The sequence below is a fragment of the Nelumbo lutea genome, chromosome 4, assembly GCF_056320005.1.
Source record: "Nelumbo lutea isolate HS-2025 chromosome 4, American lotus-T2T, whole genome shotgun sequence".
Lineage (NCBI taxonomy): Eukaryota > Viridiplantae > Streptophyta > Magnoliopsida > Proteales > Nelumbonaceae > Nelumbo > Nelumbo lutea.
Window position 1 is genome coordinate 59216742 of NC_142687.1, and position 16212 is coordinate 59232953.

Below are 16212 nucleotides of genomic sequence, written 5' to 3' on the forward strand. Positions count from 1 at the left end.
ACATGAGCTGGTGGATGGAAGAGTGTAGTAAGGAATCTCAGGGGGAGAATATCTTGCAAAGTGTATTGGGGATTGATGGAGGTGAAGTGAAGGAATTAGGAACTGCAGGCACAGGGGGAACGCAAGGGGAGGCAGATATAGGGGGAACAGAAATTATGGGTGAACCTGTAGCAGTGGAGGGGATTGAACATTATCTAGGTATTCAGTTAGTAGAGCAAGAGGACAATGGGAAATCAAAGAGCCATAGGAAAAGGTGTTATGAAGTAGAAATTCTGACCACCTTAGGGATTAAATCCAATAAGACCTATTCAACAAGGTGAAGCAAGGAGACTCAAACTGGTGGGGGTGTTTACAGGTAGTTACGTATTCAGTTAAGATATCAATTAAGATGGTGAGTTGGAATGTTTGAGGTGCAGGAGTGCTAAGAAGAGGAGAATTCGAAGGGATCTCATTAGGAGAGTTAACCCATTGGTTCTCACGTTACAAGAAACCAAAATAGAGCAGGTCAATGCTAAGTGAGTTAGGAGACTTTGGATCTCTCAGAATAAGAAATGGGCATCTGTACCTTCATTGGTAGCAGCTGGTGGCATATGGCAATCTAACAATTTGGAATGAAAATAGATTCGAGTGTGAGGAGAAATTACTTTTGGGTTTATTTGTAACAGTCAGATTGAGGGATAAGGTGGATGGTTTTAGATGGTCTTTCTCTAATGTATATAGTCCTGCATTGTAAAGAGAGAGAGAGAGACCAAATTTTGGGAGGAATTTTTGAATATAAGAGGATGGGAAACAGAAAAATGGGTGGCTGGGGGTGATTTTAATATAACCCAGTTTGTGGGGTGAGAAGCACAAGTTCCTGAAGACACACCTTCAGCATGAGGAAATTTAATGAATTTATCAATGAGTTCATGCTGAAGGAGATACTTAGAAAAGATGTGTTAAATCTACTACTTGCCTTCATTAGAAAATCCCTCTATACCCAAGAAATTCTTCATAAGTCAGAAACCTTTAATTTCAAAGTTATCAACCAAAAACATCTTTAATTGGACAAAATCAACTAGATTATTCCCTGTAATAACAATTTCACCTACATACACAATCAAGGTTATAAGCAAATGTCTCTTTCGATAAAGAAGCTAAAATTTGCATGTGGCTATTAGAATCCAAAGAACAACACCCAAGAAACTTTCATATCAAGTTCTGGGTTAAGGTTTCAACCCATATATTGACTTTCTTTAAACACCACATCTTTGTCATTACTCGGAACTTATCCAGGTGGAGGTAGCATGTAGACCTCTTCCTGAAAAATCCTCATTCAAGAAAGCATTTTTGCATCTAGTGGATACATTGGTCAAAAGAAAAAAAATGTCCCTGATTTCCCTAATATTTCCACAACTTATTTCCATTTCCATGGGTAGCGACACAAAACTCTACTGGAATGGCCATATTCCCCAATGAACATTACCAGCACTGTGGAGTACAAGAGATAGTTTTCATAACATATTTCCATTTCCACTTCCATGGATAGTGACATGAAACTTACTTGAATTGACATATTCCCCAATGAGCACTACCATCAATATATGGGGTACAATAGATATTATTATAACATAAGTTGGTGACAATATTGTAGATAATGTGGAGTAACAATGTTATTGCTCGCCTAACGTACATGATTACCACTTTGAGCTAGCTCAATGTTCGTCTCAAACATGAAGTTAAATATTAGTTTTTCTTTGTGTAATAGATTATTTTGTTGCTTTTTTTAACAAAAACAAAAAATTTCATTAAGAACAAGAGAGTACAAAGGAAACTAGGGGAGAGATAAACTCTCTTAACCCTCCACCAAGAAAACAAAAACCAAACTCAAGATTACAACATAGCCCAGAACATTTGTTCCCTTCCCAGCCCTTGCTTAGCAAGAATATCCGCAAGGAGTTAGCACTTCTTTTTACCCACTACAGCTGAATTTCCAAACCTTCACAGAAGGTTTAGAAAATATGGAAGAGGTAAAGAAGGCCTCTTCTTTATAGAGCAACAGACTTCAGACTTAGAGAAATCCTTCTCGGAAGAAGAGGTAAAGAAGGCTTTAGAAGATATGGAAGGGGAAAAGGCTCCGAGTCCGGATGGTTTTACGATGTTATTCTTTAAGAAATTTTGGGAGCTAATTAAATCTGACTTGATGAAGGTGCTGGAGGAGTTTCACACGTCCATTGCTCTGGAAAGAAGTTTGAATGCAACTTTTATAGCCTTAATTCCCAAGAAGAGTGGAGCAGTTAGCCAGCTAAGCTGAAGGATTTTACGCCAATCAGTTTGATTAGCAGTGTTTACAAAATTCTGGCTACCAGACTAAGACAGGTTATGGATACACTGATCTCTAAGTATCAAGGAGCCTTTGTCAATAACAAGCATATACGCAATGTTGTTCTCATAGCCAATGAGTTAATTGATTCAAGAGAAGTGGGAGAAGTGGGCTGGTCTGTAAATTAGACCTAGAGAAGGCTTATGGCCATGTCAACTGGGCTTTTTTGGATTATTTGTTGGAGAGAATGCATTTTGGCTCTTAAGTGGAGAAGTTGGCTGAAAGTCTGCATAACTACTCTAAGATTCTCAGTCCTAATTAATAGTTCAGCAAGAGGCAACTTCAACAGTTCGAGAGGTTTGAGGCAATGAGATCCCTTGTCACCTCTGCTATTTTTATTAGTAATGGAAGGTCTCTGTAGAACGGTTGATAGGGCTGCAGAGCTAGAGAAGTTGGAAGGTTTTGAAATGAGAACTAATGGCACAAAAATTCACATTCTGCAATATGCAGATGACGCCCTCTTTTTCTTGTAGTGCTTCAGAGCATCAAATCATTAACCTGAAACATCTTCTATTTTAGTTCAAGACAGTAACAGCATGAAGGTGAACTTGGCAAAAAAGTAAAATGATAGCTGTTAGAGAGGTTTCCAATACTCAGAGATTGGCAGATTTGTTGGGCTGCAAAGTTGGCTCTCTCCCCACAAAATATTTGGGGTTGCCTCTCGGTGCCAAATGTACATCCATAGCCATCTGGAATCCAATTTTAGAAAGGATGGACCAAAAGCTGGCTACTTGGAAAGCAAGACATCTCTCCAAAGGTGGGAAGGTAACTCTAATAAAGAGATTGTTAGCAAGCCTTCCGACCTACTTCATGGCCCTCTCTTTCTGATCCCTTCAGAGGTGACAGAGAAATTGGAAAAGAAGATGAGGGACTTTTGTGGATGGGTTGGAAATATTATCACAAATACCACCTTGTGAATTGGGACCAGATTTGCAAACCCCATTCCCAAGGTAGTTTGGGATAAGACATATAAAGACCTTCAATTTAGCATTACTAGGTAGCTGCATTTGGAGGTTTTCTACTGAGCCAGATAGCCTATGGAGAAAGGTAATAGCAGAAAAATATGAGCGTCTGGATAGGAATTGGTGGGATACTGGCTCACCACCTTTGACATAGAGTAGAAATCTGCTGAATTAAAAAAGATAAAAGAAAAGTAATTTCTTGAAGAGAGAAGGAAGAAAGAAGGAGAAGAAGAGAAGTTGGAAAGAAAAGAGAGCAATAATCTGGCTGCCCCCTGCACTTATTATTTATAGTAAAATAATAGAACAGTACAAAGACAACTATGCCCTTATAGGGTGGCAAAACATAAAACAGCATATATAACACTCAAAAACATAATAAAATTTGGACTCACGTAACTACTGCAGTCCCCACCTCCTATCTAACAACTAACATAAAACATCTACACAGAAAAACATCATAAAACTAATTAATCTTCAACAACATATAGCTGTGGTTTATGGAAAGGAATATATAAAGTTGCTACACATTTCAGAAGATGTATCAGATGTAAAATTGGAGATGTCAGAAGGATAAGATTCTGGTTAGACCCTGGATCAGTGAAAGCATACTTAAAGAGCTGTTTCCTGCTCTGTTCAGTATGGCTACTGATAAGGAGGCATTGGTAGCTGACTCTTCTGTGAGGAGGGACAACAGCATTTGCTGGACTCCATCCTTTAGAAGGGATTTCAATGACTGGGAGATTCAGATGGCTGAAAATCTACTCGCTACTCTCCAAAACCATGCTTTAAACCTTCAAATTCAAGACTCGAGTATGGAAGTGGAACAAGGCAGGAGAGTTCTCAGTCAAATCTTTTTACAGCTTTCTAGCAGGAGAAGGTGAATTTTTTCCCAGTCAGGCTATTTGGGGGACAGTGGCACCCTCAAAAGTCAAGTTTTTTGTATGGGTAACAGCTTTAGAAATGTGTCTCTCCAAAGAAATGTTGCTGAAGAAAGGTTTCATCTGCAATGACTTGAGATGCTGTCTTTGTAAAGTGGAACTGGAATTAGAAAGATATTTGTTTGTGCATTGCAAGTTTGCTTCAGAAATTTTGAGCTAATTTTTGAAGGCCCTGAATTTAAGTTGGTGCATGCCTGCCTCAGTGAAAGCCTTGCTGGAGGAATGGCACATATCCGGGTTGACTAAGAAAGGGAAAGTCTGCTGGTCCTCCATCCCTGTGGCTGGAAAGAAACAACAGAAACTTTTTAACACAGCTTCTTCTGAAGCTAAGGTCATCAATATGGCTATAGGGTTTATTAGGAACTGGTTGTCTATACATGCCGTGTTTAAAGATGACATGTCTGATAGTAATTTTTTGAGGTCCAACTTGTTAGCCATTTGTACAGCTTCTCATTGTACAAAAGGCCTTTTGCTTTAATACAATCATACATTACCTTTTTGTCAAAAAAAATGAATTTCCAAACCTGCTGCTAGCCAGTTGAACATTCTTTTTTCATTGACAAACTTCCATGCACCATTCTCTTCTTTTTGCAGCCATCCTATAACCAATTTTGAGTCCCTTTCAACAATGAGCTTACAACAGTTCAACTCCTTAGCCTTCTTCATTCCTTTCATCACTGCCAAGATCTCAGCTCGGACTGAGTCACCTAGACCAATAAGACCAAAAAATAAGGCAAAGACTTTCTTGTCCTCGTCACTAAAAGTTCCTCAGTTTCCAAAAGGCCCCAGGTTACTTTCACTACTTCCATCAAAGTTCAGTTTGACAAATCCAAAAGTTGGTGGAGACCAAAGGAGGCTAATCTTGGTTTTGGCACGGGTTGAATGAATCAACCACTTCATTCCAATTCCTTCTGTAGGCTGAGGGGTAAGGCAATCGGAGGAGGTCTACCTGAAGGATAGTAGATGACTGGAAGGTTGGGTGATGAAGCCAAAGGCAAAGGCTAGAGTGGGAAGAAGAGGATACTGGAGCAGGGAGGAGGCTAGACTGCTGAAGCTCTCATAGTGATCTCAGGATGATCTCATGTGAAGGGCATCGAGCCTCTCCTATTTATAGAGGAAGAGGGGCTAGCTAGAAGAGGAAACAGGGAAGACAATGGTGGGAAACTTTCCTGCTTCGAAAGGCAGTTAGAGTTTGTTAGATCTAAAACAAGTAAGCAACTCGAGGTTTTGCCACGTGTCCATGAGAATCTCCTAGGATCGGGAGTTCTCACCTTTAGAGTCCACATGTGAACATGTTTATAGATACAGCCCCTTCTAGAAGCTCACTGATGGTCATGTGGTGTGGCGCATCTTACAGAAGCGTCTAAGTATCTAGGAATAGCATTGCAAACGACCTGATGTCATGATTGCACCAGGCATCACCTTAGTGACCTTTTGTGATGTCAAGTTAGGTAGCAAAATAGATGCAATAGCACATTGGGTCTATCACAACCGTGGTGTTGAATATGTTTGTGGTATTCTGTGATTCGTTACTCGCACTGTAGCGCCTAGAACTTGTCGTTGTCATCACAGTGTCTCCTCTTGCAATCGTGCGCTCGAAGTGGCAATGCTGCTGATGGGAGGATCAATGTGATGTCACAAGCGGCATCGTAGGTTTTCTAGGGTTTTAAAAGACATGTGAATCTATGATTCAATTCCCGGCTGTGTGATTTGCACCTACTCTGGCGGTGGATATAACCTTTATAGCAAGTTCTACAGTAGTTACCTTTATGTTATTATGACCTTCATCGCAGGTTTTGTGATAGTTGCCTACATGTACTTAAACCTTCTCATCATATCTATAGAGATACCCTCAAACATTTCTAGAAATTGCACCCACTTTACCACTCTAATAGTAACTACTTCAACAATGGCATCGTTATTCCTTTCATTGTCAGTAAAAATCCTTGGATTCCTTTTTTCCAAAATTGTCTAGTAAATTACAGCTCTAACACATCTCCAAAGAATTCTACTCCTCTTATTTGGCCACCTAAAAAAGGAAGAGACAAACAAGCTTTGTACATTAGGTGGGGGGTCCACCTGCAATCAAAGAAAGAGAAAAACCAATCTCAAATATTTGAAACACTACAGCAAGATATTAATAAGTGATAGCAGTTTTCACCATCAGCCTAACAAAGCATACACCAATTGGGGGATAAACACCAATTAGGTCTTTTTCTTAGGAGCAAGTCACAAGTGTTACACCTTTCCAAAAAGGCTTCCAGCAAAAAACCCCAATCCTTGGAGGAATCAGTTTACCCCAAACTTCCAAGACTAGAAAGTCTTGCCCTAGGCTATCAGAGTGCACCATAACCACTAAGGAAGTGGTTATGGAGATTGCACCAATGGAAAAGGATAAGTTATGGGCTAAGGTGATTGTAAGTATTCATAGGAAAATGGATGATTGTTGGGACGTTGGAATTCTAGTAAGGGCTACACGAGCTTCTCCCTGGAAATATGTAAATACTACTCTTCCTTCTTTCTGCCTTTTATCAAGTATGATCTTTGTGCTAGTAACCGGGTGAAATGTTGGAGCATAATTTGATGGGGGATGTGTGTTTGAAAGAAGAATTCCCTTCATTGTATTCCCTTTATTTAAAAATGAACTTTTAGTTCCCTCAAACTCAATTTTTTGGTTTGAATGGGACTTGGGTTTTAGAAGGGGTATTAGGGATTCAAAAGTGCATAATGTTTCAGCTTTAATTCAGATATCGAGGGGTGGTTTTGGATACAGGGAGAAGGGATAGCCAGATATGGACTTTGACTTCCAAATATGTGTTTTCATGTGCTTCTTTTTTCAAAGCCCATAATTTATTTGGTTGATCTATTACAACCATTTACATTTTCTGTGAATTTAAATTTTGCTTTAACTCATTCTATTGTGAAGCTCTGAATCTTAAGGTTTATAGGGGAACTCCAAAATGTATTCTTTTGTCTATAACCTTAGTTTCTTAGTTTTGTTTAATGATTTGGAACAAGATAATAATTTAAAAAGATGTGCCTATGCTTCTTTTATAATTTCATAAAGTATGATTCCATATTTTACAATGTTTCCAACATGTTTCTTATATTTGGATGACCAACATTTCCACCAATACTGACATTTAAACCTCGAAAATGGGAAGCAAGAGAAAGCAATACTCTAACTGAGTTCATTGTTTTTATCAGTGTAAACATCTCTTTATGATCAACCCCATACATCTATGTATAAACCTTACTCGTTAGCTTAGCATTATACCACTCAATTAATCCATATGCCTTATAATTCACAGCATAAAGCCATTTCCAACCAATTGGTTGAGAAGATGCGATGCCAACAATGAAAGGAGCATTAACAATGACTGATAACAGTGAACAGGTGAATCAATCACCTTCTTTTATGGTGCTTTCTTTCTTATTTTCCTTTTCTACATTGTTGCTTCACTTACACCTGTGACCTGCCTCATCTTCTTACTTTTTTGTAAACCCCAACCCTTATTGAATCAGAATCAAGGTTATATTCTGGTTGTTTGCTTCTTTATCCTTTATGGCATCATAAGGACATCACAAATCCATTCATAACTCAACTGCAATTGAACCAATAACTCATGATCTAGTCTTCTTTACAGGTTAATGAACAATCTAGGTTTGACAACATTAGCTACACAAACACCAAACCAAACAATCTTTAAATAAAACACAGTTGGGACAAAGATTTGAATAGTACCATAATTACAAAATATTAATTCCAAACATTACCCGCTTTGCACCAGCAAGAGCACAAAATATTGAAAGAATGCTTGTTCCACAGCCAACATCCACCACAACCTACAAATAAGCACACAAAAGTAAGCATTACTCAAGACAACATAGGTTTCAAGGTTCCAAGGTAAACCTAGGTGACAGATGCCACTACTCATCCAGGTGCCTGTCTAGGCATGATGAGTTATATATAATAAAAAAATATATAAATCCAAGGATAGTTCCCTAGGTTTTATAGTAATCAGCAGTAATTTTTGACTAATAGTTGTAGTGATGCAGCAGCAGATCAGTCTTATATTTTTACTCTCTTTATATGTTGTTTGATACACCCAGTCCCAATCACACCTACATCCAGCTTAGGTTCACTTCCAGAAATCTCCATATGCCCACAAGCCTTTGTTAAACAAAACAGATTCAATTCAATATTCATTATGCAGAACTGAACCCCAAAAAACAATAAGCAGTCCAGCTCACCTCTCAAGGGTGTACATATCCGACTGTGTTCTGCCTTCACCTGCAGGTGGTTTCCCTAATAACACCTGTTGCACAAAAGCCGGACCTATTAGCACTGCCTCCTTAAAATCCGACAGTGACTTCATTTTCTTCATCTTGATTTCAGGCCAAATTGTGACCACAAACATTTTTCCCTCCACCACTATATTAGCCGCTTGAGGAGGCACACCATTCCAACGCACCTTGATTCTTACACATTCAAAGGATTCTCTGTAGATTCTATTGTCATCCACTTCCACGAATCCCCCACACAGGTCCCCTATCCCTTTAGCGATTTCTCTACTGCAAAAGTGCAGTGGTAAACTGTAAATACTGATCCAGAGGTAACCTTGGATGTCCTCCTCTTTCTGCCACACTCCTCTTTCTTCCACCAAATGTCTTCTATTATTGATCAAAAAATGCTGCTTCCTAATCACCCCTTGTCTGGCCATATGATCAGCTAAACCATTGCTGACTTAGGAATCCAATGGACTCTTACCTCCAAATTTCAAATTATCCATTTAACTTCATTAATCTATTGCCCAAAGTGCCACATCCCTTTCTCATTATGCTTGAGCCAACTTGTTACCACTAGTGAATCACCTTATAGCACAATCCTTACAAAATTCATTCCCCTTGCTAATCTTAGGGCCTGTAGCACAGCCAATAATTCCACTCTTAAAGAATTCCTGGTCCCTATTGGGCTTGAAAATAATGCTATAAGCCTATAACATCACTGCTTTCATTTCTAAGCACCCACCACCTAATAAGGACCCAGATTGCCCATGATGCTGCCATCAAATTTTAAAACCAAAAGTTTAAAGAAATGTTTCTGGTTCTGTTCTGAAAAAACAGAAAAGCGCAACATAACTAAAGGTGGGTATGTTTTAAGGAATAATGTTTTCTCAAACCAACCATCCAGCCCAGTTTTCTTGAAAAACATAAGAAAGCAAACAACTCATATTGGAGAACATCCCCTTTAATAGCAAGAATATCCATGTCCAACACGAGAAGAATTTAGAAACCTATTGACTTCAAAGACTATCAATATTTTTCCCTTTTTCGGATAATTTCCAAATTGAGCAAAAAAATAAAGCCTATTGCATATAAACAGAAAGTTTGCATATATAACATTATTTTCTGTATTCTGTCAATTATCAAGAAAAGTCTGTTTCAGAACCAAGCGACCCAAAAACAGCAAAGCTACAAAATTAACAAGCTGTCAAGACACAGGAATTACACTACAAGTTGATTTTTTTTTGTAAAATTAACAGAACTTTTATTAAAAGAAATATCAGAAAGTACAATAGAAATGAGGAAGGGGTCAAATCCCTTAACCCTCCCTTAGATTAATATTCATGTTACAACATTGCCCAAAAAAGACTGACTCTTGCCACCCCTTGCTTGGCAAGTGAGTCTGCAAAAGAATTTGCAGACCTCTAAATAACTTAATTTCCTTGTTCCAGGTCGACTGTTTAAATTTCTTTTTCTCATTCAAGAAATTCCAAAACCCAAACTCTTCCTTCTGCAGCCAACCAACAAACAACATTTAATCACCTTCCACTCTCAATTTTCTGATATTCAATTGTTATGCTCTCTTTCCCCATTCCAAAACCACCAAGACTTCAGCTCTTTGGGAATCCCCACTTCCAACAGGACCAGAATACAAAGCAGTAATTTTTCCTTGTTTATCCATGAATACTCCTATACCTAAAGTTCCTAGGTTTCCGTCACTACTACCATCAAAATTCAGTTTGGTAAACCCAACAGCTAGAGAGGACCAAACTGGATTAGGAATAGTTTTAATAGGAGCTGAACAAGCCACTTCTTTACAATTCTTAACAATATTTCCTGCTGAAAATCCCTCAAAGAGTTTCATAGTCTTGACCCAATGAACCACCCTAACAGCTATTGTTTCAATTATGCCATCCTTCTTTCTTTTTCAGAGAAGATTCTTTGATTTTTTTCCTCCCAAACTGTCTAACAGATAACTGCTCTTACACATTTCCACAGAATTTTACCTCTCATCTTTGACCCCCTAACAAAACAAGAATTACACAAGCTTTGTACATCTAAAAGTTTATGTTTCTGACATTAAGAGTAAGTGGAGGTCTAAATCTACTGATAGAAAAGCATAAACACACAATCCACTATATTAATAAAACCTTCACATGAATAACAATGCTCTCTTATGTAATTTATATGCAGTCTAACAATGTAATAACAAAAACAACATTACTTTGCCTGCAATAGAGCTTTGATGCTGCAAAATTGCAGCCCTGTATGTCTCAGTCCGCACACGATCCTGTACAATTTAAGAAAATATTTAGAGAATTCCTAAGCCAACAAAAGAATTATATTACTAAACATTAGGATTTTAAGAAAGGAGAAAAAAGGAAAACTAAGATAAGATGAATAAGAGTTGCATCATTTGGTTCCATTAAACACAAATATAATTTATCTTCGTATAACTATACATGGTTCTTTTATTTTCTTTTTGTGTGTGTATAGAGAAGACATAAAAGTGGAGCCAATCTCATAGAACCTTGTCCATCAAATATATGAAACAGAATTTTTCACAAATTAGGCTGGACGCCAAGGGCCTTTGTTGATTTGGTTTAATTCCCACATTTTTAAACTTGAAAATGTAAGCCAAATGAGTAAATGAAATTATCTTTCTTTTCTTGATCACTAACAAGTAGGGATGTAAACAACTCCTCTAGTGTGAGCTTGTCTTGCACCTCTGGGTTGTCACGTTGGCAGCAAGTATTAAAACTTTTTTTTTCAAATTCTCATGGTCATGGATACTCAACTTTTTGTGCTTATGCTAGGATGTTTCCCTAAAGTAATGCCCTACACCTTAACCCAAGTGTGGTGAGAAATGAGAGAGGGTATGCTAGGGCGTTCCCTAGAATCAATGTGCCACAACCACACCCAATTGTTGTGAGAAATGTGCAAAGGTTCCCACAGGAGAAGGGAAAAAGACCATTTGGTTAAATGGGAGGTTGTGTGTAAAATTCTAGAAGAAGGAGGCCTGGGTGTTGGGAATGTGGATAAAAAGAACTTGGCTCTGTTAGGAAAATAGTTGTGGAGATGGCCACGGGAAAGGGATAGGCTATGGCATGAAGCAATAGCCAGTACATATGGTAGGTTGGGGAATGGCTAGGATGCAAGTGTTTCTAACCAGGCTACCTTAGCATCACCATGGAAAGCTATTCATGGCATTCTGCCTCTTCTCCTCTGTTTTGTCAGGTTTGGTGCTTGTTCAAGACTTCAAGGGATTCAATTAAATTTTGGAAGGATGTTTGGGTTGGTTCTTACCCTCTAAAGGATCTCTTTCCATCTTTATACTCAGTTTCTTTGTACAAAATGAGTGTATTTCAAAATTCATTGTTCCTCCCCTTCTCCTAGTGGATCATAATTGGGACTTTGATTTTCATAGAGAGTTAGGGATGGTGAATTGAGGACTTGTATGGATATGCTTCAATTCCACCAAAATGTGTGTCTAGACCCCGATAAGCCAGATAAGCAGATGTGGACCCCTCATCCTAAGAGTTTGTTTTCCTGTGCTTCTTTGTTCAAGTCTCTTTGTAATTCTTTGCCATCTCCTTCTTTTCCCCTAAAAGAGTTCTGATGCAAACCCATTCCCCCTAAAATAAGAGCTTTTTGTTGGGAAGTAACTCATGGAAAGATGAATACTTTGGACATGCTATAGAAGAGAAGACCCAATTCATGTCTCTCTCCAAACCGGTGTGTTTGGACTTATATGGATAAAGGAAGTACTGGGCCAGTAAGGTATGGGCCGAAGGGATTAGAGATTGAACCAGATATCCTTTCCACAATTCATGTGACCAGCTTAAGCCCCATTGCTTCAATAGACCCATTTTGTGGTCTATCTTCATCTTCTCATGAGAGGCCTGATGAAAAGAAAAAAGAGAAGATTCAATTTGGGATAGGTAAGATGGCCTTGCGTTTGAGGTCCAGGAATTCAAATGGCTGTAGAATATCAATCACTAGGAGGAACTTCCAAAACATTTGATCCAGAAAATAGGAAGGCTGATGAGAATTGGAAATGAGTGGTAACAAAGCTCAATCAAGAACATAAGGTGATCAGTATGAATCTTGGACAGGAAATTTCCCCATTGAAGGACGGATCTCTTCAAGAGACCAAAGCAATGGACAGTTAGTCTTCCTCTGCTGAGTTGGAGCTTGTGGATGTTAATGGTGGGAAAGACCAGAATTTTCTTAGAGCTTCGGAAGGGATGGAGCAAGAACATTCGCAGTTTGACTGCAGCAAAGAGGTAGAGTCTGGTCTTCCCTTGTCTATGTTTGAAGAAGAGATGGTGCCAAAAAAAATTGAGTGTTTATGGATGAAGCTTGCTCGCAAGAGCTTGAGGCAGCTTCTTTTTCAGATGTTTCTGGGGTCTCATTGTGAAGCTCCGAAACCCTTGAGGGAGACGCTGTAAATACTCAAGCTGGTAAGAGTTCTGAGGAAAAAGAGATAGGTCGTGTTTGGTGTATCTTTCCATGTGGGCTGTCAGCTTTTTAGAAGCCCGGCAGCTCATGTTTGCATCTTCCTCCATTTGGTTGGAGGAAGAACTTTCCACCAAAAAACAACGCCCCGAAAAGACATGAGAGGCTCAATTCGAGCTTATTTCGTGAAGCTAGAAATGGAGCTTCTCGCCTTTTTTCGCCTTCTCAAGTCTTGTTTTCACACGAAAAGACATGCCTCCAACCAAACGGTCTGTAGGTTGATAAGATCTGTATGTAAAAGCTCACACTGTCTTCTGGATGTCAGATTTTGCAGAAGATCTTTCAAAAAATACTTGCCAAACGGCACCATAGTTTCTCAGATGTCATTGTGGGGAAAAAAGGAAGAGATCTTGGTAGGAAGACGCAGGGAACAAGGAGACTTGGGTTATTGAAACAACATACTTCCTTCTCAAAATCATCAGTAACTTCTAAGAAGATGAAGAGCACCAATATTGGGCATCTAATTCACATTACCAAAGTCTTCTCCAGTCTGAAGGATGGACTCATAAGTGCAGGCCCAAGTAGCAAATTCAAGAGAGTGCATAGAAGGAAAAAATTTAAAGACAAAACTTCCTTGATTAGAGACACTATTGGTGAGAATCTATTGAGCTATTTTCCAGTTGGTGGCGATAAGGGAGATAAATTAGTAGACTTCACCGAAGAGGTATTGGCAAAAGAAGGGGTGTTGTCAGGGGAAGAGAATGTTTCGGAAGAAGTTGATGAAGCTGAAGGAGAAAGAGAAAGGAGGAGAGTTGGATAGAGTTCAAAAAATTGAGCAAAAGGTGGATGTGGAAAATGTGGTGGAAACTTGTCTCCGAGTAAGAAGTTGGGCTTATTGGTTTTAGGAGGGTAAGTAAAAGAGCACTTTGGGAGTTAGAGCTATAGTACCTGCTGAATACTGAAACCTCTTGATATGATTAGTGTCAATTTTTGGGTTTTCTGTTTAGGGAGATTTTCTGATGGGTGGGAATATCGGCATTGGTTATCTGAGGGTTGTATGCTTTGGAAGACGAAACCACCCACAAAACCCTTGAACCGGATTTTTACATCTCCTTCCGTTAGAATTGCATCTTCCCTAAACCTGTTAGAGACTTCCATAAACAAGAAAAAACTCATTAAAAGCTCATCCCTCGAACTCAACTCTCATTCTCCCTGCCCGTGCAGTATCAAATGGAATACTGCATAAACATAAAAAAGGTAATCAGTTAAAGTTTAGCTCCAATCCTCGGCACGCATCAACGATTCCAAGAACCAAGAGTTCCATCGTTAAAGCAAACGGGAGAAAGCACGGTAATGGATAATTTATCTTTGAACTAAAAGACTTCAATTCAATGTATGTACTTCAAACTAACCATCTAATAATGAGAAACACTAAAGACTAAATCCAAGCAAAACCCATCAACCAGAGACACTAAACAGACTGTCATAATATTCCCATCAAGAAGAGAACATCTAAAACTGTAACGATCGTACGAAATGAAAAATAAAAAGAAACGAATAAATAAAAAACGAGTAGTACCTTAATCATCTCCTCGTGGATGCCTACATGAGAGTAAGACTGAAAATACGCCATGTCGAACTCTGTACAACGTGGCCTCTCCTTCCCAGAAACCCTAAACCCATGTCCACTCCTCGAATCCCTCGAGCTTCGACTCCCCCTTCGAAATCTTTCTCTTGGACTCAGCCCAATACGCTTTTCCGACGAACCGTGTGGCAGATAGCCGTTAGTGTAACCTGAACCCGGCAACATTGCGGCAGAGAGAGAGAGAGAGAGAGAGGCAGAATGAATAGCAAAGGAAAAGTTTGTTAAGCTTCTGTATGTTTTCTTACATAGGAATCGAGCATGGGCCTCGGCGTTCTCACAAATTTTCTGCACAAAGTTTGGAAAAGAAACTCGGTTCAAAAACAAAAGGTTCAGGTACCATGGTCTCCCTCTCCCACTCTCCCGACTCCCGCTTTCATGTCAGATGAGTTTTTGATTGGGGCCCATGCGGCCGGCTCGACCTCGACCAGCAAAGCCCTTAATCTTACAAAGGGCTTAAGCTTGAATTTTCGGCCCTCAAATTGGGCCTAGGCGCAAGACTTCGGGTGTTTTTAGGGGTAACTTGAGTTACCACCTTATAATTAGGATTAGCATAAGGGGGAAAGATTCCCAAGATTCCCAATTTCATTGGGGTGTTTTTTTTGTTGTTGACGCCATTCATGGGAGATGTTTATAGCAGGGTGGGAATTAATATATTTGGGGAATTAATAAAAGAATTCTTGAAGTGGAGTGGAAGGCATTTCTATTTTTTTTAGTTCGGTATGAACTTAACCCTTAGGTACCTGAGCTGGCTTGACTTATCCCAATCAAAGCCCAGTCCAACTATGTACATGCATACATACATATACAGATACATATTTACATATTAGCATGCATATATATACACACATTGATCAACCCGAGCCCGGCCCAAGCCTAGGCCCAATTCAAGTGCACCCAATTTCTATACAAACTCAACCTGAATTGAATAGATCAGGCTTGACCTCTGTCTCGATTCGAACTCAACATAGGATTAAGCCTGGATTGACCACAAACCCAATTGAACCCGCCTGACTTGCACCCCTAATCAAAGCCCTAATGAGGGTCACAATACTAGGATTGCAATTTTGGCATGCCCGACCTAAGCTTTTGTGTGGGATTAGGGTTGAGTTTTTGGACACTGGGGTAAGGCTAGAAACTCGAGCATGACCTAAGTAAGGGTTAGGCTAGGTTGAAGCCTTGGGTAGCCTATGCTTAACCCGACCTAGCACAAAATTGCCTAACATTGTATGACATATACATTTACATAGTTACTGATATTTTGTATTTATATTATTACATAAACTAGTAAGCATGTGCACATAGTAATTCTAGATGATGATAATGATAGTAATAATATATCCAAAATTTTATATAAATTTTCTGTATTTTTTTTTTGTTTTTTTATTATTAATCAGATACAGACTGCAAAATCCAAATCTAATTACACAAACACCTCATCCAAATATGTGATAATCGAACCAAATTGTGAAGTTTTGAGTATCATTGACAGGCCTACCTACTTAGCTAGACTCTTCTTTTATTAGTAATAATTGAACTTTCATTTTCAACCGTTACAATTAG

At 39.0% G+C, this 16212-nt stretch overlaps 1 protein-coding gene across 1 annotated transcript in view; it reads right to left on the reverse strand.

Moving 5' to 3' along the window:
• Nucleotides 1-15153, reverse strand: part of PRMT6 (protein arginine methyltransferase 6) — a 70287-nt gene extending 55134 nt beyond the window's left edge. Inside the window, exons 1-3 of the mRNA XM_088983593.1 lie at nucleotides 14587-15153; nucleotides 10774-10839; nucleotides 8040-8108 (exon numbers count right to left, since the gene is read on the reverse strand). Of these exons, the coding sequence (XP_088839719.1) occupies nucleotides 8040-8108; nucleotides 10774-10839; nucleotides 14587-14817 (366 nt within the window). The 5' untranslated portion in view covers nucleotides 14818-15153. The remainder of the gene's footprint in view (nucleotides 1-8039; nucleotides 8109-10773; nucleotides 10840-14586) is intronic.
• Nucleotides 15154-16212: the final 1059 nt, after the last annotated feature.